The 23700-nt window shown below is 61.1% G+C and overlaps 1 protein-coding gene across 2 annotated transcripts; it reads left to right on the forward strand.

Moving 5' to 3' along the window:
- Positions 1–768: 768 nt before the first annotated feature.
- LOC121819256 (histidine-rich glycoprotein-like) lies at positions 769–13631 on the forward strand. 2 transcript variants are annotated; one of them, XM_060413726.1, is made up of 2 exons: positions 769–852; positions 7247–13631. In XM_060413726.1, exon 2 carries the CDS (start codon positions 10041–10043, stop codon positions 10980–10982), a length of 942 nt encoding a protein of 313 aa, XP_060269709.1. In that variant the 5' UTR covers positions 769–852; positions 7247–10040; the 3' UTR covers positions 10983–13631. The 2 variants fall into 2 exon arrangements, with proteins under 2 accessions (XP_060269709.1, XP_060269710.1); XM_060413727.1 differs by having other exon boundaries at positions 9035–13631.
- Positions 13632–23700: the final 10069 nt, after the last annotated feature.

Consider the following 23700-nt stretch of genomic DNA (forward strand, 5'->3'; position numbering starts at 1 on the left):
TGAACCTGGGTCTCCCATATTGCAGGCAGATTCTTTAGGAACACCCCCTCCCAGGGTTACAATGTAACCATAAGGAACTGGGGCTGTTCTGTCAGGAGTACGATCCCCTGTACTGGTTCCCAGTCCCAGGGTTTTAACGCCCTGTTTCACCAGCCCCGGCATCTGGGGCCAGCAGCCCCAGGGTCCGAGTGGGCACCGTCCAGCATGGAGGGGGAGCCCAGCTGGCCCTTTAAGAAGAGGGGGCTGCTCCTGGCACAGCACACAGCTGGCCCCGCCAGAGACGGGCACGTTCCTGGTCCTTCTGGAAGGCTGAGTTGGAAAGGAGACAAAATGTTCTTGCACAGCTCAGTAAACAAGCCTAAAGTGTTTTGAAAGCCTCTGCCGACATAAAGGACTGTGAAGTAAATGCTAGAATTGCAAAAGAAGGGCCAGCTGCTGGGGGTGGGGGTGGGGGGGGCAGTGGGGAATGCGGGCGGGAGGAGGGCCTCCACGCAGCCCACTGCCCGCTCAAGGCGCCCTGTGGGGCCAGTCCCCATGCGAGCCCGTGCTCCGGGCCACAGCCTGCGTGTGCAGACGCGGGGGCCGCGTGGAGGCCTCGCCGGGAGGATGCGTGTCTATACACAGCTCTGGGAAGGAACACAGAGCGTGCCAACGCCTGTGGGTGTTCTGTGCCCGTGGGTGTGCCCCCGTGTCTGTGCGTGTGGCTCGCCTGCGGCACACAGCAGCTCCCGATTCACCCCACCCCTTCCCGAGGAACCCAGCTGGAGCAGACCCAGGTTAGCACCACCCTCGGAAGGAAGCAGGGGGCCCGGCTCCCCAGGCAGCTAATTAAGGGAGACATGGCGTCTGAAGGTGAGACACGGGCGGGAGGTGAGCCTGGTGGGAAGGCATGCTCCGGGGCCCAGACCTGCTCACCCGCTGGTCTCTCGGCTCCTCCGGGAGCGTTTTACGCAGTAATGACGGTGCCGAGGGCCTAGAAGCTCCCAAGGGGCGCCCCCGGGTGCTGGGGATGTGTGGCCTCAGATGCCAAAGGCTGACTTTCCTGGCAAAGAGCAGGACCCTGCCCAGCTCAGCCCCTCCCCGCTCAATCCACCTGGGGCTCAGTCTTCTCATCAGTAAAATGGGCAGAACACCACCTCCATCCCAAGACAGAGACGAGAGCCCACGTAGGGGTGAGGCGCCCGCAGCAGAGAAACCTGTCCCCACCCCTCCGCACCCCTGCCCTCTCCCACCTCTGCACCATGGACGGGAGGAAGGCGGCCAGGTGGGGCCCTGGCCTTGGAGTTCCCTGGGACCATCAGCCTCACCCTGGGGAGGAATCACCCCCCACACACCACCAAGTCCACCATCCTCCCCGCTCAGGAGCCTCGAGGGCTGGCTGTCGGCCTGACTCAGGACTGGGCTGTGGAGGGACGGCACTCCACTCGGGCTGGCTGGCACCGGACAAGCACACACCAGGGCAGTGCACGTACTGCAGGGCTGGGGCGACATGGTGCCCTTGGGGCTGTGGCGGGGCCTTGGGGAGGACAGCGAGGCTTCTGGAGGCCTGAGGACCAGGGAGCAGGTAGGGGGAGCCGGGGGGGAAACAGGTAGACCGGGAAAACGGGCTGGAACTGCAGGCAGCGCCCAGTAGGTGCTCAGTGAATGCCTGCTGGCTGACTGAGTACCCCGTGTGGGGCAGGAGGGAGCAGAAACCCCCGGCACGTGGATCCCTCTAAGTCGTGGGGCCTGTGCGCCTGGCCCCATAGCTCAGTCCCTCCTTGCCCAAGAGACTGGGGCTCCCAGGCTCGGTGCCCAGTGAGGGGGTCCCCCCGCCGCCCGCTTGTGTGTCTCAGAGGGTTGCGACAGCCTCCCGAGGCGCAGGGCTTCCCGCCAGCAGCCTCTCTGTCCTTGCCGCGGCGGCCAGGCAGCACGGGAAAAGCCAAGGCCCTGAATTCCTGCCCGCACCCCCCGGGGTGGCCCCGGGGGGCCGGGGAGCGTCCTCCAGCCTGGCTGCAGCGGGCGGAGTCCCGGCCAGGAGGCCCATCTGGGAGCTGGGCAGCAGGGAGGGGCCGCGGGGGCTGCCAGCCAATGCCAGCGCCGCCAGGCCCTCCACCCCTCGGCTGGCGGGGACTCCCTGGCCGGCTGGGCCTCCGGGCACCTGTGAGCCAAGCCGTTCTGCAACAGCAGGCCAAATGAAGCCACTTTCTCCAGTGCCTGGGAGAGAGAGGGGGACACCGGCATTCTGCTCCCCCCGCCCGGCCCGGGGGAGCTGGGACAGCAGAGGGCGTGGGGGCGGGGGGCACACCCCCAGTGCTCGGCCCCGGGGCCCACGTGCGATGGGCCACATGCCCAGGACCCCTCTGTAGGTCCTGCGCTGGTCCCGGCATGAGCGGCCTGCCGACCCCGCGTGTGTGCCCCACGTGTCAGGAAGAGGAGGAAGCCACGGAGTGTCGTCCCAGCCGAGGCAAAGCCAGGGTGAGGGAGGAGCCGCCGTGCGGCCATGCTGGCCTCCCAGGGACCATGCCCCAGGCCGTGGCAGCCTTCCTCCCAGGCTGACCGCTCCCCCAGGGGCCAGGCTGGGTCTCCCAGAGTGTCCGTACGGGATCTACTGTCACTGTCCTGAAGGCCACAGACACCGGGTCGGGGGCGGCCTCACGTCCCCTGAGGAGGCTGTGGAAGGCCACCTAATGCGTCCAAGCCCACGCGGTCAATGGATGGACAGAGGGATGCGAGCCCAGGTCTGCCCCTGCCCCCAAGGACTGAATGGCTGGGTCACAGGCCGGGCAGTCGGGGCCGTGATCCCCCAACTGGAGTGGTCAGTCACTCCGCCCAGGGGAGGGGTGTGGGCACTCCCCAGCCAGCAGCTCCAGGCCTTCCCTCCCAGCTGACGCCTAGCATACCTGCCCCTCTACCCTCGGGGTCCAGAAGGGCATGTCGGCGTTCACCAGGGGGGCTTGGCAGGGCCCTGCTGTGCACACATTTGAGGAACAGAGCCTGCCCAGCACAGGACTCGGGGGTCCCGGGACATGCTGACTGGGGTTAGACAACCTGCAGTGGACTTAGGGTTTGACCTGAACCCAGGTGGCATCACCGACTCAGTGGACATGGGTTTGGGTGGACTCCGGGAGTTGGTGATGGACAGGGAGGCCTGGTGTGCTGTGGTCCGTGGGGTCGCAAAGAGTCGGACACGACTGAGCGACTGAACTGAACTGACCTGGATGCCTGAGACCTCCGGGGACCCCATTAACACCTCACAGAGCCCGTGTTCCTGGAACAGCTTCCGGAAGCCTTGGGGCAGCTGGGCGTGTTCCCTGCCCCCAAGGGAACACAGAGCTTCATCTTCTGGGGCAGGGGGTCCTTGAGGGTTTGGGGACAACTCCATAAGACAAAGCCACCAAGTCAAAGAGCCACTTCGGCTAAAGGGCAGGGAAAGCCCAAGTCCTCACCCTCACCCTCCCTGCTGGGCATTTCTCACTGGGTTCAGCGGACATCTGAGAGCCCAGGGTCCCACCTCCATCCCTCCCACCTGCAGCCCTCACGCTACTTTCCGGCATCACCTCCCCAAAATACGCTGCTGGAGGTCTGCTCCCTCACCACACAGCCCTCCTTAGCTCCCCATTACCCCCGCACGAATGTTCTCATGCTCCCAGGGCCGGACTCCTTCCCAGCTCAGCTCCCCACACTGAGGTCACACCTCCTCCTCCTCCTGGGCCTTCCTCCCGGGGGCCCTTGGGATGTCTAGTTTTGCCAGGAGGCACCTCCTGGTCTGCCCCACTCCCCTCTTCGCAGAGGCCCAAGCACAGTGCCCGGCCCCTCCCAGCTCTGTATTCAAGCTGGTCTGGAAAGCTCATTGATACTAGAGTGGGATGACCTAAAAGTGCCTTCGGGGTGAATTTGCTCTGGAAACACTACTGTTTATCTGGAGCTCCTAGAAGCCACCCTTGAGCCAAAGGCCCGGAAGTTTAGGTTTCAAGTTGGGGGGCCTCTTCTGCCCCCCTCGTTTCCAAGGCCCACAGAGGCCAGCGCCTCACGGGGCCCCTCCTGGAGCTGGCAGAAGGGCTGGGTCAGGCTGGCAGGAGTCTGGCTTGCACTCCAGACAGCCGCCCCCCCACCTTCATTCCCAACCCGAGGCTTAGGGCCCTCTGATCCCGGACGTGCCCCTGGGTCGTGGGACTCCAGGAACCAGAGAGGGGTCCCGCAGGAAGGGTCTGGTGGGAAGTGGATCTCAGGCCCCACCACCAGGCAGGCGGGGGAGGCCGCAGGCCCCGAATTCCAGGCTAATTGGCGTCCGGCAAAGCACACTCCTCGACTCCGGCCTGCTTCCCTGCCAGGTCTGCACGCTGACCACAGCCCCCACCCCGACAGCCCCCCAAACCCGACTGCCTGGGCTGCCCCAGGAAGCCTCTGACCGGGCTCTCTCCCAGCCGGCAGGCACCACAGCGGCGGGACTGCGGGCCTGAGAGATGTGTCTCCCTGACCTCGGGGCCAGAGCATTGCAGCGAAGCCAGCTGGAGACAGAGGCGGGCTCCGGAGGCGTGCAGGGATTAGAGGCGGCTCGTAAACACTGGTAGCAGGGCGCGTCTGCGCTGACCCAGATGCGGGGATGGGAAGCCCGGCTCCGGGCAGAGCTCTCCCCCGGGAATTGCCCAACTGGACTGTTGCAAGGGGCTAGGATTCCAGGGTCAGCCCTGCAGACGGCCGCTTGGGCCGGGCCTCCCGGCTGCCCTGAGCACCGCGGGTGCGGGGACAGTGGCTGCCCGGCACGGGGAAAGGCCAGCGTCCCTGGGCCCCACACCCTGCAGTCTGTGGCTGGGGCGATGGGCAAGAATCAGGCCTCTGGGGCAGCAGCAGCTCAGGGCTGACCATTCTCATCCCAGGACAGTCCGACATGCCCCCCTCTTGCCCCCAGGAAATACGGAAGACCCAGGCCCACACCTGACAACCACGGGCCCTGCCACAGCCCTGGCCCAGTGGGGCTCCCCAGCCCACTCCCGCCCCTCTACAGCCCTGCTGTCTTCCGCCATGTGGACCCTTGGGCCGGGGGTGGAGGCAGATGACCGCGCAGCCCGCAGAAATGGTCTTAAACTTGCCCCAGCACATACCCTCCGGCCTTGGGAGGGTTCTCTGGGCTCACGAGGACTCCGGAGGCCACGTGCCCCGGCCTCACCTGCCTGTCACACGGGGCAGCCTGGCCCCCCTCCACCCGGCCCTACCTCACCTCCCCGGGCAGGGGGCAAAGCAACCCCATTCTTCTATAGGAGTTTACCAAATCCCTCCTTTTGTTCTACAGAATTTACTTTCTTTTTTGGTCCAGCCACGGTTTCCCAGCACTTTACAATAGGTGCGAGGCCAGGAAGCAGAGGTTCCCGCCCCACCCTACGGGTGAGGAAGTGGGGAAGGGTCCAGCCAGGACCACAGAGCCCCCGGTTCAAGCCCTTCCTCCTCCCTCCTCCTCCTTCCAAGCGGCGCCCTGCCCATCAGCCCAGTAGGGCAGCCCCTCGGGCCTCGCACCTCCTCTGAGCAGCCCAGCCCAGGGTGGCCCAGCCCCAGCCGGAGCAGACTGGACACAGGCCCGTAGCCCTGCCAGAGGACGGAGGGCCAGGAGCCCCGCAGTGACGGTGCCTCCTGGCCCCCGTCCCTTTCGAGGTGGGGGTCCTCCTGGATCCAGGGGCACCGGCCGGGTGGCCGTGGCTCCTTTCACAGAGCACTCTGGCTGAGGGGTCAACCCCAGGGGAGGCACCTCCACAGCCAAGGAGCCCCCAGTCCCCACCATTGAGAGGCGTAGCTCCCACCCACAGTGCGGCCTGGTGCTCGGGCTCCCTGCTGGGTTCTTGGTGGGAACCCCCAGCACACGCTGGCCTCTAAGCCCACCTCCCAGCTCAAGCTACCGCTTGACCACAGATGCCCAGGCAGGAAGCAGAACCTTCTGGAATGCTCAGAGGTGACGGGCCTGGCTGAGAGTCCCGCTCCCCAGCCAAGGCAATGCTCAACGATGGGTCCAGGACCACCGGCTGGCCCGTCCCCAGCAAGACCCGTATAATCCGCCCAGAGCAACGTGGCTAGTTAAAAGTTTTATTGATTGAACACAATTGAGTGTTAGCAGTGAAAGTTCCCCTGATGTAACCCACTTTTTCTTAATGGGTAATCTCAGCCACTCAAGTTTGTATGTTAAAGGAGCTTTAGGACAATTTAATAGCTCATAAAATTTTATGGTCCCCGTTGAAATCAGAGTGATAACTCTGGCCTGCACAGAGATAGTTTGCTAAACGTCTCTCATCTATTTCTTCCCCTGTTTATTGGAAAGCCAACATCTGCTCCACTATGAGCGGAAAGAAAAGGCAAAGGAAATGACGATCTATTTTTCTAGAAGGGAGGTGAGAGATTCGGGCCCTCCTGGCAGCATCCTATGTTCCAAACACACGATTTTCCTTTAAGTCAAAAAGAGGTTCAAGAAACCAGCTGACCCGAGGTTCACAGAAGGAACGCCCTTGCAGGCACAGGGACCCCTGGGTGGCCGCAGAGCGCCGGAAGTCTATCCAGGCCATGGCCGTGTCCCAGGGCCCCAACCCAGGGAGCCCATTAAGAGGCACTGCCTGCTAACTGATAAGCGCCCACTGTGCACAGGTCCGGGGGGCCCACGAGGGCCAAGGACAAGAGCTCACTGCCTGCGAGGAGCTTCCCTCCAGCAGGGGAAACTCTAAACGGGCTCTGCACCCAGGCGGCCCTGTTCATGACTTCTGGGAGGCGGTGGAGGTGGGACCAGGGCTCCAGGGACGAGCAGGAGCCAGAAGCGGGGTCCGAAGGACAGGAGAGCCTGAAGCCCCAGCTGCAGCCTCGGGCAGCGTCGCCCGACCTCAGGGAGCCTCAGCTTCCTTGTCCTTCAAGTAGGAATCACACAGTGCTGACACCTACCTCTCAAGTGTATCAAGTGAAGCGTGTGGAATGCAGCCAGACCTGGGGCCTCGGACACACCCCCAACAAGAGGGAAGTTCGGGGAAAACAACGTGGATGAACCTCAAAGACCAGCTCCCAGGCGAGAGAAGGCAGGCCACGTGTGGCCGGGAAGTGTCCGGCATAAGGGACCCCTCGAAACAGAAACCCGACCGGGGGTTGCCAGGGCTGGGGGGCGGTTCCCTCTGGGGTGATGGTAAGGTCCTGGAACCAGATAGAAGGCTGGGAGCACAGCGCTGTGAACGGGCCGAACGCCGCTGGGCGGCCCGCTGGCAGAGGCTCATTTTATGGGACGTGAATTTCACCTCGACAGAAACTGCTCTTCGAGAAGGAACATGTGTTGACGAACACGACGTGTGGAAAGATCGCCGGGCCGGACCCCAGACACGCACCCGCCTGGGGAAGACACGCTCCCGCCTGGGGAAGACACGCTACTTCGGCCTGTGAAGGCGGAGCGGCCACGACTGCCCCACCACCTCCCCTCCAGCCCTGGGAACTTGCAGCCCGGCCGGCAGTGTCCGGCGGAGCCTGGACTCAGCAGGCACTGGGGAGGGTGCCCGTCAGCTGCCCCAGGGAGGGCGCTGGAGAGGCCTGTGTCCGGGACTGCTGGAGGGCTACTGTACATGAAAGGCGCGATTTATGGGGGCTCATTAGAGAGAGAGAAACACTCGCTTTCAGGCGCACTCGCCGCACCCGCCGGGGAGACCCTGTCCTGGGGGCCACAGGCAGTGGGAAACCCCTGCCTCCCCTGCCCCAGCCCCTGGGGGCGCTCTGTCCCTCTGCCCACCCCCCAGTCAAGCCCCGATCCTGGCTCCTCCGGATCCCTCTAGATCTCCCATCCCAATCCCACCGACAGGGGACAGGGAGCTGGGGCTGGGCATCTCTGTGCTGTGACCACCCCCCCCCCCACCAGCCCGCAGGCACCCTCGACACAGTGTGAGCCCACCTGCCTGGGGAGAAGGCGGCCCCACCCGCACCCGCGGAGGAAGCTCAGGCCACGGTGGCCGACATGGAGGGGTGCTGGGCTTCCCCCCGGGGGCCCGCTCCCCGGACCGCTTCCTGGGCTTCTGGCCACCAGCGTAAAGGATGAAAAGAGGCCACGTGCCTCCTGGCACAGGGGAGCAGCCATGTGGGGGGAGGGGCAACGCTGTCACTCAGAACGCAGGTGCCCGAGGACCACATGGGCACTCGGCCGGGTGAGGCACTGCCTGACTAACCGCACTTCCCAGTGGGACCCCAGGGCTCAGGGAGGCCGTGAGCTGCAGGTGCCCAGGTCTGCCCAGACCAGGCTGGGGTTTGCCCAGGATCTGCGGTATCACTTGGCCAGCAATGCACATACCTACCAAGGAACCTACAAAATCTTCAAACTCACAAACGCTCTGACGGGTCCATGACCCCGCAAAGCAAGCAAGCATCACGGAAAGGTGTTTATGATCCCTCCCAGCCCATAATAACCTGCGCAGGAGGAGGAGAGAGATTTGCTGAGCGCCTGGCTTTTCTTGGGGTGGGCTTGCCATTTTCTCCAAGAAGTGGGTGCCATCAAATCCGGATGCCCAGGCTGCTGAAGCACAGGGCTGCATGGCCCAGCTTGGGCACCACATGCCGACTGCCCCTTCCCCTAGTCCCGGTGCCCGGCTCAAGCGCCGGGACGCACCCCACCAGTCAGGCCCGCGGTGACCTTACGCACGGCTCTGGCAGCAGCAGCAGCAGCCCGCTGTCCACTCTGCCCGCCCGGTCCAGAGCCTGCAGGCTCCATGCCATCCCCGGGTCACCTCCTTGAGACGGTCCCACCTGAAGAAGCCCCCCCGACCCTGGCCACAGGTGTGTCCCCCTGAGGCCCGCCGTCAGAGCCCCCAGCAGCTCTCCGGTCGCTCCGCTCCGTGCTCCATCTGCGTGTGTCCCCTGCCCCAGCCTCTGTGGGATCTGACGCCTTCCCCACTGTGTTTGCCAAGCGCCGAGCCCTGAGCGAGGTAAATGTTGAATGCAGACTGGATCCCGAAACAGCAAGCGCTTGAGATGCAGACGCCTGAGTCTGAACCCCAGCCCAGCTGCTGTGTTGCCACCTTGGTTGAGCTGGTCATTCCGTCCTTCTCATCCATAGACGGACAGCGAGACAGCGAGATGCACGGACCCTCACTCTGCCTGCTGCAAATCTCAAGAACGAAAGGATTGTTTTAGGAGGTCTGGAGACCAGCCCCACCCCGAAGAGAAGAGCTGCAGCAGCTAGCTCCTCCGATGTGTCAACAGGAGCGCCTCGTGGGCACCGAAGTAATCAGATCACAGGAGGAGCGGGGGGTGAGGGAGGGTAATTGAATAGCAGAGAGGAGGCCAGGCCAGGCCAGGCGTCCCATGGCTCATTCTCACTCTCTACGTCTCTAAAACAGCCCCCAGTGACGCACTGCCATCGTTTCATGACTTCTAAAACAACGCTGAAACAGCATATAGCCATTATCGTAACAACTGCACCAACTGAATACCTACTATGTGCCATGAAGCTCTCAAGGTGGGTCTTACTCTCCCACTTTGCAGCCGCGAAAACCCCGGCCATGCGGGCCTGGCAGTGAGACGAGGCTGGGGCCAGACCCCAGGTGGGCCTGGGCGGGAGCCGGCCGCACCCCCTGCGCCACCGCTGGAAAGCCCCCACCCCATTTGCAGGCGTCCGCGCAGCCCTTCCCCATCTGGCTTAGGCCTTGCCCTGCTTCTTATTTCCAAGTCTGGTTACCGCAGATGCAAAATGAAAAATGAGCCAATAACCGGTGACTCTGAGCCAGTCGGTGCGAAATGCAATCACCGCGGGAGGACAGGGCGGCGGGGCCAGCCAGACAGATCACGCGGGCGGCGCAGGGAGAAGCCGCCCCTTCGGGCTCCCAGAGACAGCAGCAGGGGCACAGAGAGGGCTCGCTCCGAGGGTCAGAGGGGCCCCGGGCGGGGCAGGGGGGGGCCCCGGCTCTGGCTGGGACGGCCTGGAGCGGGGCTGAGCTCCTCCGCCCTTGGCTGCCAGTCTGGACTCCAAGAACACACACACCTGCAGAGTTCCAGGCCAGGTGAGGACGCCCAGACGTTAGCGCTGCAGGTGCGGCAACCGGGCATAATCCCGCCCAGCCTGAATGAGATTTCCAACAGCGGACCGCACGGAGGCCACCGCACTGGGGGCTGGAGGCTCTAAACCCTTCTTTAAACTGAAGCACAGCTGCTTGACAGTGTTGTGTTCATTTCAGGTACACAGCAGAGGGATTCAGTTACATACACTCACTCACACGCACACACTCACTCACACACACACACACACTCACACACACACACACTCACACACACAATCTCACAGACACACTCACAGACACACACACTCACACTCTCTCATAGACACACACTCTCAGACACACACACACACACTCACACTCACACACACACTCACACACACACTCACACACACACACACACACTCACACACTCACACACACACTCACACACACTCACTCACACACACACACACTCACACACACTCACACACACACACTCACACACTCACACACACACAATCTCACAGACACACACACACTCACACACACTCACTCACACACACACACACACTCACACACACACACTCACTCACACACACACACTCACACACACAATCTCACACACACAATCTCACAGACACACTCACAGACACACACACACTCACACTCTCTCATAGACACACACTCTCAGACACACACTCACACACACACACTCACACACACACACTCACTCACACACACACACTCTCACAGACACACACTCACACACTCACACACTCTCACAGACACACACTCACACACTCTCACACACACACACTCACACACACACACACTCACACACTCACACACACACACACAATCTCACACACACACACACTCACACTCTCACACACACAGACACACACACTCTCTCACACACACACTCAGACACACACACACACTCAGACACACACACACACTCACACACACACACACTCACACACACAATCTCACAGACACACTCACAGACACACACACACTCTCTCATAGACACACACTCTCAGACACACACACACACACTCACACTCACACACACTCTCACACACACACTCTCACAGACACACACTCACACACTCACACACACACTCACTCACACACACACTCACACACACACTCACACACACAATCTCACAGACACACAGACACACACACACTCACACTCTCTCACAGACACACACTCTCAGACACACACACACAATCTCACGGATACACACACACACACTCACACACACACACACTCACACACACAATCTCACAGACACACTCACAGACACACACACTCACACTCTCTCATAGACACACACTCTCAGACACACACACACACACACACTCACACACACTCTCACACACACACACTCTCACAGACACACACTCACACACTCACACACTCACAGACACACACACACTCTCACACACACACACTCACACACACACACTCACACACTCACACACACACACACAATCTCACAGACACACTCACAGACACACACACACTCACACTCTCTCACAGACACACACTCTTAGACACACTCACACACACATATACACTCAGACACACACTCACAGACACACACACACACTCACACACACACTCTCTCACACACACAATCTCACAGACACACTCACAGACACACACACACACTCACACTCACACACACACACTCACACACACACACTCACACACACTCACACACACAGACACACACACTCTCTCACACACACACTCAGACACACACTCTCAGACACACATACACACTCAGACACACACACACACACTCTCTCACACACACACACTCAGACACACACTCTCAGACACACATACACACTCAGACACACACACACTCACACACACACACACTCTCACACACACAATCTCACAGACACACAGACACACACACACTCACACTCACACACTCTCACACACTCACACTCACACACACTCTCACACACACAATCTCACAGACACACAGACACACACACTCACACACTCACACACACACTCACACACACACACTCACACACTCACACACACTCACACACACACTCACACACACTCTCTCACACACAATCTCACAGACACACTCACAGACACACACACACTCACACTCACACACTCTCAGACACACACTCACAGACACACACACACACACACTCTCACACACAATCTCACAGACACACACACACTCACACACACACTCTCACAGACACTCACAGACACACACTCTCAGACACACACTCACACACACACATATAGACTCAGACACACACACACTTTCACACACACTCACACACTCTCTCACAGACACACTCACACACACTCAGACACACACTCTCAGACACACACACACACTCAGACACACACACACTCTCACACACACAATCTCACAGACACACACACACTCACACACTCTCACAGACACACACTCTCAGACACACACACACTCTCTCACAGACACACACTCAGACACACTCACAGACACACTCACACACTCATACACACTCACACGCTCACACTCACAACACTCACATACACACATACAACACTCACACACACTCACACACACACTCACACACACTCACATCTATTCTTTTTCAGATTCTTTTCCATTGTTGTTGCTATCATTCAGTCACTGCCGTGTCCGAGTCTTCGCGACCCAGGGGACTGCAGCATGCCAGGCCTCCCTGTCCTTCACCATCTCCCGGAGTTTGCTCAGATTCATGTCCATTGGATCAGTGATACCATCGAACCATCTCATCCTCTGCCGTCCCCTTCTCCTCCTGCCCTCAATCTTTCCCAGCATCAGGGTCTTTTCCAATGAGTCAGCTCTTCGCATCAGGTGGCCAAAGTTTTGGAGCTTCCAATGACTATTCGGGACTGATTTCCTTTAGGATGGACTGGCTTGATCTCCTTGCAGTTCAAGGGACTGCAAGAGTCTTCTCCAGCACCACAGTTCAATTCAGTTCAGTTCAGTCGCTCAGTCGTGTCCGACTCTTCGTGACCCCATGAATCGCAGCATGCCAGGCCTCCCTGTTCACAACATTCAGAAAACGAAGATCATGGCATCCGGTCCCATCACTTCATGGCAAATAGATGGGGAAACAGTGGAAACAGGGTCAGACTTTATTTTGGGGGGGGCTCCAATATAACTGCAGATGGTGGCTGCAGCCATGAAATTAAAAGACGCTTACTCCTTGGAAGAAAATTTATGACCAACCTAGATAGCATATTCAAAAGCAGAGACATTACTTTGCCAACAAAGGTCCGTCTAGTCAAGGATATGGTTTTTCCTGTGGTCATGTATGGATGTGAGAGTTGGACTGTGAAGAAGGCTGAGCGCCGAAGAATTGATGCTTTTGAACTGTGGTGTTGGAGAAGACTCTTGAGAGTCCCTTGGACTGCAAGGAGATCCAACCAGTCCATTCTGAAGGAGAGCAGCCCCGGGATTTCTTTGGAGGGACTGATGCTGAAGCTGAAGCTCCGGTGCTCCAGCACCACAATTAGCAGCAAACCTTCGGCCTTCTTCATGGTCCGACTCTCACATTCGTAAACAACCACTGGAAAAACTATAGCTTTGACCATACAGACCTTATCAGCAAAGTGACGTCTCTGTTTTCAATACACTGTCAAGGTTTGTCACAGTTTTCCTTCTAAGGAGCAAGCGCCTTCTGATTTCATGACTGCAGTCACTGTCCACAGTGATTTTGGGGCTCAAGAAAGTAAAATCTGCCACTTTTTCCACCTTTTCCCTTCTATTTGCCATGGAGTGATGGGACTGGATCGGAGAAGGCGATGGCACCCCGCTCCAGCACTCTCGCCTGGAAAATCCTGTGGATGGAGGAGCCTGGTGGGCTGCAGTCCATGGGGTTGCCAAGAGTCAGGCACGACTGAGCGACTTCACTTTCAGTTTTCACTTTCACGCATTGGAGAAGGAAAGGGCAACCCACTCCAGTGTTTTTGCCTGGAGAATCCCAGAGACAGTGGGCCCCCATCTATGGGGTCTCCCAGAGTCGGACACAACTAACGTGACTTAGCAGCAGCAGCAGCAGATGGGACTGGATGCCACGATCTTGGCTTTTTAATGCTGAGCTGGGAAGATCCCCTGGCGAAGGGAAAGGCCACCCACTCCAGTATTCTGGCCTGGAGAATTTCACGGACCAGATGGTCCACGGGGTCACAAACAGGGGGACGCCACTGGTCGACTTCCACTTTAAATGCTATTATCAGCCTCTTCCCTTCAGTCCCTGCTTTATATCATAGCCGGGACATTATAGTGCTCTCATTTTCAAAATTACATATGAGCTGAGTTGTATCTCCTATGATTTTCATATTGAACAGTACAGGGACGGGTCTGATGAGGGAGAACAGGTCAACACAGAGTCCCAGCTGCCCGGCAAACCGCCAGGCATTGATAGCATGCTGGTGCCCAGGCCCCAGGCGGGGAAGCTGGCACAGCTGGTCTGGCAAGCAGGGGGGCAGGGGAGCGCCTGAGAAGCACCCAGTGCCAGCCTGGGTGGGTCCCCTGTGCTCCTCCAGCCTCAGCTCCCTCATCTGAAATGAGAGCATCCCAGACACAGAGCCGAGCACAAGGACGCGGGAACACGGCGGTCCCTTCCCTCCTCAGGTCGCGCGGACAGCACACCACGTCTGTGTACGGGACTCACCGCTCCCCCGGCCTGGGCCCCTCTGCACGGAGCCTGCACACAGGCTCACACTGTGGGCTGCCACGAAGTGAGCCACGGGAGGTGAGGGCCTCCCAGCCCTCAGAGGGGCTGCTGGGGGCTCCCAGTCCCCTTCGGCAGCAGTAACTCAGGTGCCAGCCGCCAGGCTTACCTGGCCGATCAGTGCAGCTCAGGGGCTCACCTGTGTCTGTGACCCCGTGGACCGCAGCACGCCAGGCCTCCCTGTCCATCACCCACTCCTGGACTTTACTCAAGCTCATGGGCATCGAGTCGGTGACGCCATCCAGCCATCTCATCCTCTGTTGTCCCCTTCTCCTGCCCTCAGTCTTTCCCAGCGTCAGGGTCTGACCTGGCTGACGGGATAACACAGTATCGCAGATGCCGGGCCCCATGAAAGCGGCTGTGTTACCCAACCCCGGAGAAGCTTCATGACTCCCAGGCAGGATGGGAGGGAGACCCATTCCCAGGAGCTATTTTCTACAGCACAGAATGCCCCGTGGGGGGCTGTCAGGGCAAGGGAGAGGTGGAGAGGCCGTGGCCTTGCCTGAGATGGAGGCAGGGAGAGCGACATCCCCTCCCTGCTGCGTGCTCGCGTGTGTCCGATTCTGTGTGACCCCGTGGGCTGTGGCCCGCCAGGCTCCTCTGTCCATGGGATTCTCCAGGCCAAGAAGACTGGAGTGGGTTGCCATTTCCTTCTCCAGGGAATTGTCCCGACCCGGGGAGCGAACCTGCGTCTCTGGCGTCTCCTGCACTGGCAGATGGGTCCTCCTTACCAGCTGAGCCACCTGGGAAGCCCCCATACGACATTTGATCTTAGCCAAAAAGCTGAGAAGGGTCAATTAAACAGGAGCAAAGGGGAGCCACCTCCCCTAGAGAGCTCCTGAGGCTTCATTACCTGTTATCTTCCCCACCATCTGATCGGAAAGAAAACCCAGGAGCTGAGTGGGTTTGAGACCCCATCCCAGCTCTGCCCACCCCTCCCCACACCTGGACTCCTCTGGGGTGGTCTATCTGCCTGTTTGGTGAAACTCCAGAAGAGCCCCGCCTTCTGTCTCCCGGACACCCCTCTCTCCCAGACCGGGGTGGAACCAGAAACTGGGAGGCGGGCCACTGAGGCCCATTCCCGCCACCCTGCAGCCAGGCCACCTTCGCCCCAGGAGCCCTCCCAGCCTCACAAGTAGCAGCGGCTCCGGGCCTAGAGCAGGGACCCGGGGGCAAACAGCACGGGCCCTGCTCCGGTGCGGCTGGTTCCCGAGCAGGGTGTCCCGCCTGGACCCACCCCGGTGCCGACTGTGTCTGGAACAGGGGAAGGGAGCTTTCTCGTCGTTCAGTTTGGGTATAATTTACACTCAGAGAAACGCGCCCTTTCCTGTGCACCCTTCTGAGATCCGGGACGCGTCCGTGCGGCTGTGTAAGTGTCCAGATCTAGCCCCAGCCAGCACCCGCATGCCCCCCCTGTGCCCTTTACGGTCAGTCCGCCCCACCCCAGCTGCTCGCGGCGGGTCACCACCCTCTGTGCCCGGCGGGCGGCCCGTGACTGGAACCGGACAGCATGTGGTCCTCGGGGCCCAGCAGGCACCAGAGGCTGGGCCCGGCCCTGCAGCCTCTTCGCTGCTCAGAGGCGCTCCCCGCTGGCCTGGCCTCCGGCGATCCGCTCCCCAGGCACAGGCCTTCTGGCTGTTGCTAGCTTTTGCTTAGCCAAGATCTACAGCGGTTTCTCAGCCCAGAACAGGCTCCCTGGCCCTCGGCTCCAGCCCCTTGCACATGGGCCGCTGTGTGCCGACATGTGGGCCACCACGAGACTCGCTGGAGGGGGCAGCGAGGCTCGCGGACCCCGGGTCTCCAGCTGGGGCATAGGACTCCCGCCCCTGCACGCCCCTTACTTGGCGGGTTCTGGTGGTGACAGGACCCCCTAGAACCCCAGCCCTTTTGTAACTGAGGTGATGGGACCCCGGGTCCTGAGGAGGCCCAGGGGTGGGCTGCTGCCCGCTTGGTGCCCCCACCCCCCACCACCACCTCGGGGGGGCAGCACGCAGGGGTTGTGCCCGCGCTGGCCCAGGCCTTCCAGCCAGAAGAGGATGGAATGAGTGATGTTTCCCAGCAGCCAGTGAACTGAGCGCGAACTCGGCTGGCTGATGAAGGGAGGACAGCAGGGAGAGGCCCCTTTCTTAGCCCCTCGGGCCAACCAGCAGCCCACGAGCATCCCTTTGCTCCCCAGGGAGGGCTGCCCGCGGGGAGATCACTCAGGCCCCGATACCATCGCTGCTGGACAGGCGGAGATTGGAGTGTCCCGGGTGCCTGATCGCGCCAGCAGCCGCTGCCTCAAGGACATTAGCGGCCAGCGTAATGGCCCGCATTCAGCTCCCTTGGCAGCCCCGTGACCTTGGCAGCTCGGAGCCGGTGGCTGTTTTAATGAAAAATCAAGGAGTTGGGGAATGGCTGTGGCTTGCAGCGGGAGAGAGGGGAGGGCCCTGTGCGGTGGCCCTCTGTCCATCTGTCCACGCCGGCTGCAGGCCACCCTGCCCCCACCACTGGCCAACCAGCCACGCTGGTGCCCTCGTGATAGGGCCGGGGACCCCTGAAGGGACAGAGATCCCACGGCCAGGAACCTTAGGTCCAAGCTGTGATGAGGAGCTGGGGACATGTTTGGGGACCTCGGTGGAGCAGGAGTAGGGAGGGAGGTTGAGAACGGCTGTTACATCGGTAACATGTGGGTCAGGGAGCCCCACGTGGTTGTCCTCAGCGCGTCAGGCCACTCCGTCCAGCTGGGCCAAGGTGCCCACTGGCCACCCACTCCCAGCCTCAGTTTCACCATCTTGAATAGCTCAGCCTCTCTGGTTCCCCCAGGAAGAACCATCAGCTTCAGTGAAGACTCGCTGTGCGTGCCCACTGTCCCCCCAGCAGCCCATGACCTCGGGCCGTCAACAACCTATTTTCAGATGAGGAAACTGGAGGGACTCACCACCCAAGATCGTACCACAAAGGCGGGCACAGCGCCGGGGTGCAGACCCTCTGCCTGGGCCAGGGCAGGGGGACCCGCTCATGCCCCAAGCTCTCCCCTAGGAGATCAGGCTCAGCGCCAGGCACCACCCCCTCGCCACCCATCTCTGAACCCGAGTCGGCCCCTCCAGGCCGGCAGCTGCTCCGGGCAGAAGGGGGCTCTGCCCAGCCCTGCTCTGTCTGCACCCACCTCTGGGCCCACAGAGAGTCCAGGCCAAGGGCAGAGCCCATCGTCTTCCCTGGGGCCCCCTTCCCCTCGAGGCAGCCTCTCTCCCCGCCCCGGGCAGCCACACCCCTGCAAGCACAGGGAAAGCACAGGGCCCAGGCTGACCCTGGTCGGGCCCAGAGGGGCGCCCAGTGCAACCTCAGGCAGGGCGGGGCCTCCAGCCGCGGCCACTGGCTGGCTGGGAGCTGGTACAGACCTAGGGCAGGAGAGGGTCCCCAGCAGATGGGCCCGTGCCCACTCTCCTGGCTGGGCTGGGCTGGGGGACTTTCCTCCCCTCTACGCCCCTTCCCAGAGCATCCCCGGAGGCAGACAGTATCACCAGCCCACCTGGGAAATAGGGCCCTGCACTCAAATCAGGGGAGGCGGGGAGAGACGGGGGAAGGCTTTCAGACCCCCCCACTCCCCATCTCCCCCACCCCCCATTCCCCCCCACCCCCCCATTCCCCCCCACCCCCCCCACCAGACCCAGGACGGCGGCTTCCCTGGGCTGAGCCTTCTCAGCCAGCGCGCCCCCTCCCACCCTCCTGGGCTGATGGACGGGCGATGACGAACCAGGCCAGCCACCGCAGGAAATCACCCGAAACCTTGGCTCGGCCCCTCCTGCTGCGTCTTTGTCCTGTACTGGGATTCGGGAAAGAGGGAGCGCTCAGAGTCACCTGCTTGCTGCCTCCTTGTCACTCCAAGTGACCCCCACTCCCTGAGTGTGCATACACCTGAGCGGCTTCCTTGGGGACAGCCAGTCCCACTCTGAGAGCAGAGAGGAGACAAGTGTTGGCCAAAAACGAGGCACAACTTGAGCGTTGCAAGCCAAGTTGTATTTGGAGCAGAATGAGGACCGCAGCCCGGGAGGCAGGGCTCTGAGAGTCTGTTCCAAAGCGGCAGAGAGGGAAGGCCAGCATACAAGGCTTTGGTCAAGGGGGAGTTTAACGCCACGAAGCATCATTTTACGAAAGGCTTCTCGTTGGTCGTGAGGGTCTGACGTCACCGTGAAGGGACTCACTGCTTCTCTAGCTGTGAGGAGATGCAAGGATGGAGATCACAAAATCTGTCCCTAAAGACATCCAACTACCTGAAGACCTGTCCCCCCAGATTCCCTGGAGCACAGAGTGCCTCTCTCCACCCTGAGCTCCCTCGGGGTCGCTGGACGTCAACAGCTACGGCAGCGCGGAGTTCGGTCTCCATAGAGGCAGGCGGCAAAGGCCTTTGCTGCTCAGTCAGGACAATGCTCTTGGTAAGTGCCAGTCTGAAGCTGACACAGAACGCCCAGTGATGATGGCCGACAGGTCCGGGTCCTCCCTGGGGGCCTGGACGCCCTAAGGGCCAGAGGCCTGTGAACACCCTGACCCGCGCAGCGCCCAGCATGCAGGGCTTATTATCAGCCCCGGTTTTCACACCAGAACACAGAGGCGCAAAGAGGTAAAGCACCTTAGCCCAGGGTCACACGTCGCCCGGGGTGTGGGGCCAGTTCCAGAACCCACGCCCTTGGCCACCATCACACAGGACATGAGGGAAAACCCCTTCCACCTTCCTTTCTCCCATGTTTTCCCAATCCTTGTGAACAAGGCATGCAGCTCTAGGGCCATTTCCCTGATGGGAACACAGGCGTGAAGGGCTCCCTCAGCGCCCTGCCAGCTGCAGGGAGCCTTCTGGGTCCACGCCACTCAGACGCCACACCCCCGAATATCCCTGGGGACCCCTCACCCACACAGCGGCTCCGTGGTAAAGAATGCGCCTGCAATGCTGGAGCTGTAGGAGACCCGGGCTCGATCCCTGGGGCGGGAAGATCCCCTGGAGGAGGGCACGGCCACCCACCCCAGTCTTCCCGCCTAGAGACTCCCCATGGGCAGAGGAGCCTGGCGGGCTGCAGTCCATGGGGTGGCACAGAGTCGGACGCGACCGAGTGAGCACTCAGACACATCACGCTGTGTGTTTGGTCCAGAAGGACTTGCCCTGAAGCTTCCTGCCCACAGCAGCCAACAGGGGGGAGGCCCCACTTTGCCAGGGGGCACACCCTTGCCAGGCCAGGCAGGGCTATCTCTGGACCAGAGCCGGGGGACACCGCCGCTGCACGCACGGGGGCGGCACTGATCCTCCGGCACCTCCTGGCCGAGCAGACTCAGGCGCAGAGCCCCTGGGCCGAGCCTCTCAGAGGAGAGCAACGAGTGTGCCCCCCGAGCCGGGGGGAAGCAGTGGGCATCGGTGTGTCTCCGCCCCTCCATCTCAGAGCCCTCTCCCCAATCCAGAGCCCCATGAGCGGCAGCCCACATCCCCATCCTGGGTCACCTGCACCCCTCTGAGGACCCCCGTCCTCTCCACGCGTCTCCATGGCCAACTCGGGCGCCCTCTCTCAGGGACCACTCTCTGGCCCAGCTCCTGAGTTAGACCCCAAAGCCCAGCTTCTGCTGCAAACCCTCTAAGGCCTCCATCCACCAAGCTGGTCTTGACTCCTCCCCACCACCAGGCCGCTGTGGTAGCACGGACCCTTGGACCATGCCTGGTCCAGGCCCAGCAGCATCCAGCGAGCGCGGCCTCGCCTTGCCCATGCGGCTGTGGCGGCTTGCGGCAGCAGGGACAAGGGGCTGGGGATGGATGGACATCTCCCGTGAGCAGGACAACTTGGCTCAGATGCAACGAGGGGAGACCCAAGAGGTCCCGGAGGGAGAGGCCCCCCACGGAGTGTGCCCAAGGCCAAGCCCAAGGAACCGCAGACCTCACGGTCGAGGCTGCAGGGGTCTCTGCCCTGATTGTAAAGCAATGCGGGCCAAGTTTTTCCTCGCTAAATGAACAGGCACAGAGGTTTTTAGGAGAGAGTTGGCCGAGAGCACTGGAGCTGCCTCTAAAGAAGACAGAGATGGTGGGCCGCCAGCCTTCCCAGGTTTGCTCTCTCCCTGGCGAGCATTTCAGGGGCCTGGAGGTCAGCCTGGACTTGCTCACTGGTGATTGGTGATGAAACAGGGCATGGTGTCCGGGCTCAGGCTCCAAATCCACCGGGAATACCCACCTCACTGCCGAAGGCCTTGGGACCAAGTGCACAGCTCTGCGGTGTTGCCGGGACCATGGGCTCCATCAGCGTCAGCGTCGGGACCACCACCGCGGCAGCCACCCCAGGGCCCCAGGTGTCACCCCGACGCCCAGGACCTCTTCGAGGCCAGGTTAGATCCAGGGCCTCGTGAGCCCCGGTCCCCAGACTGGGCTCTGGTGGCACCAGCATCTTCTGCCATCAGCAACAAGCAAGAGCAGGACGCATGGCGGGCCAGCCTCTGCTCTGACCTCACGCCACTGTCCCTCTGTGTGGGGAGAGGCGGCCTCTGTCATGGGCTCGTGGTGACGGCAGCTGGAAGCTGGGTGTTTGTTCTGCTTGTTTGAGGGTCTTCATTCCTTGACGGAAGAAGAGAGCTGCTGTAGGACCCCAGGTGGCCGTCCACACTTTGTTCTGGGAGCTCAGGGATCCCGGTCCTGGCATGCAGCCTGTGCTGGGAATCCTGGTGTCTCACTTGCCACCACCAACACACCAGCTCCTATTGTGACGTGAGCAGAGCAGAGGTGCCACCCTCAGGAGGGAGACTGGTGGCTTCGTGAAAAATAATATTGTTTCTTGTGAGTGCGGTGGGCATTTCACAACAGACGAGCCAGGGAGGGAGGGAAGGAGCTGTGAAAACATCCATGAGGGGCTCCTGTGGGGCATGGCAGGTGCAAAGGCCCTGGGGTAGGGTGGAGAGGCGAGGCGAGGCAGAGGGTTCACGGAGAACAGAGTCTGAGGGTGTCCACCAGGGCAGCAGCGTCAGCTGGGCCGGACGGAGGAGGACAGCAGCGTTTAAGGAACGGACGGACGTGGGGAAGACAGCAGGCTTCAGTTTGGACAGGCTGCTACGCAATCTCACGGTCAAGGTTGTGACAGGCTGACACTATTGGGGAGCGGAGTGGGTGGTTGGATCTCAGAGTGAACTGGAGCCCAGGAGCCTTCTCCACGCGGATGGCATTTAAAGGGCAGGGGGAGGGGCATGATGGGGCTGAGCCCGGCGATCCCAGGGGGAAGGAGCCAGAAGGACCACACAGGCCAGGCCCCGCCCAGAGGGAGGAGGACGGTGGAGCCTTCCTGATGAGGGGCTGGTTGACGGAAGCGAGCAGGGGGAGTTTTAAGACGTGGGGGGAGGGGGGCAGGGTTGCAGTTTGTTCTGAGCCCGCAGGGAGGGCAGCTAATGGCCAGGCAAGAACAAGGTGGCTTCGGAGCTGCGAAAGGGAAAGTCGCTCAGTCGTGTCCGACTCTCCGCGAACCCATGGACTGTAGCCCGCCAGGCATCCCTGTCCATCACCAACTCCCGGAGTTTATTCAAACTCATGTCCATGGAGTCGGTGATGCCATCCAGCCCCCTCATCCTCTGTCGTCCCTTCTCCTCCCGCCTTCCGTCTTTCCCAGCTGCTGCTGCTGCTGCTGCTGAGTCGCGTCAGTCGTGTCCGACTCTGTGCGACCCCAGAGATGGCAGCCCACGGCTCCCTAGACCCTGGGATCCTCCAGGCAAGAACACTGGAGTGGGTTGCCATTTCCTCCTCCAGTGCATGAGAGTGAAAAGTGAAAGTGAAGTTGCTCAGTCCTGTCTGACTCTGTGTGACCCCATGAACTGCAGCCTACCAGGCTCCTCCGTCCATGGGATTTTCCAGGCAAGAGTGCTGGAGTGGGGTGCCATCGCTTTCTCCATCTTTCCCAGCATCGGGGTCTTTTCCAGTGACTCAGCTCTTCACATCAGGCGGCCAAAGTATTGGAGTTTCAGCTTCAACATCAGTCCTTCCAATGAACTGGAGTGGGTATCCTTCCCCTTCTCCAGGGGATCTGCCCAACCCAGAGATCGAACCCAGGTCTCCCTCATTCCAGGCAGATTCTTTACCAGTTGAGCTGCCAGGGAAGCCCAAGAATACTGGAGTGGGTAGCCTTCCCCTTCTCCAGCAGATCTTCCTGACCCAGGAATCAAACCGGGGTCTCCTGCATTGCAGGCGAATTCTTTACCGCCTGAGCTATGAGGGAAGCCCTGTGCGGGGCCCAGATCTTGAGACCAGGTGCACTTCGGTGCCCGGAGCTATCCGCAGCGAGCTTCACACCGCCGCCCCTGGAGCAAGCCGATTTTCAGGTTGGATGGAGACGTGGCCCTCCCCTGCTAAAGCCGCGGTGGCTCCCCAGTGCCCTCAGGGGAAGTCCAGAGCCCACCCACCCGCCTGCCCTGGGAGACCCGCGCTCCGGCCGTGACCTCCTAAAGCTCCTCCAGGAAGCTCGCCCCTTCCCGCTGGGAGGAGGTAGGCCAGGATCACGCCTCACTGGGGTCCACTCACCTCTGCCCCCAGCCAGACCTCAGGCTCCCAGAAGCCGCGACCATGTGGCCAGCCTGGCTAGAAGTGAGGGCGGAGATGGCACCACAGAACAGAGCACAGCACAGCTGAGAGAGACTGCTGGGGTCAGCTGGGCCGACCGCACGCCCCTAACCCCTCCGCCTCTCTGCTCTCACTGTCCAGCTTCCCCTTGGATGTCCCCCACGACGGGGTGCTCAGCGCCACACGCGGCACCGTGTCCCTGCTCTGGTTATTCCCTCCTGGTGCTGGCTCGAAGCTAGAGCAGGGAACCAGGGCCAGCAGGGCCAGGGGTGGGGCACACGCCCCCGCTGGGGGGCTCCATCCCTCCCCGACCCCCCCCCAGGCTGGGCGCACTTCTAGTGGCCTATTCACGGGCAGGAGGTGGACCCGCCATTGCCCAAGCTCTCAGACACGTGCAGTGACACGCATCTCTTCACCTGGACCCCGCTGGAAATAAAGCAT

The sequence above is a fragment of the Ovis aries genome, chromosome 3, assembly GCF_016772045.2.
Source record: "Ovis aries strain OAR_USU_Benz2616 breed Rambouillet chromosome 3, ARS-UI_Ramb_v3.0, whole genome shotgun sequence".
Taxonomy (NCBI): domain Eukaryota; kingdom Metazoa; phylum Chordata; class Mammalia; order Artiodactyla; family Bovidae; genus Ovis; species Ovis aries.

Excerpts from the sequence above, each read along its gene's own strand:
- LOC121819256 (XM_060413726.1), top strand. The coding sequence starts at position 10,041 with ATGAGATTTCCAACAGCGGACCGCACGGAGGCCACCGCACTGGGGGCT.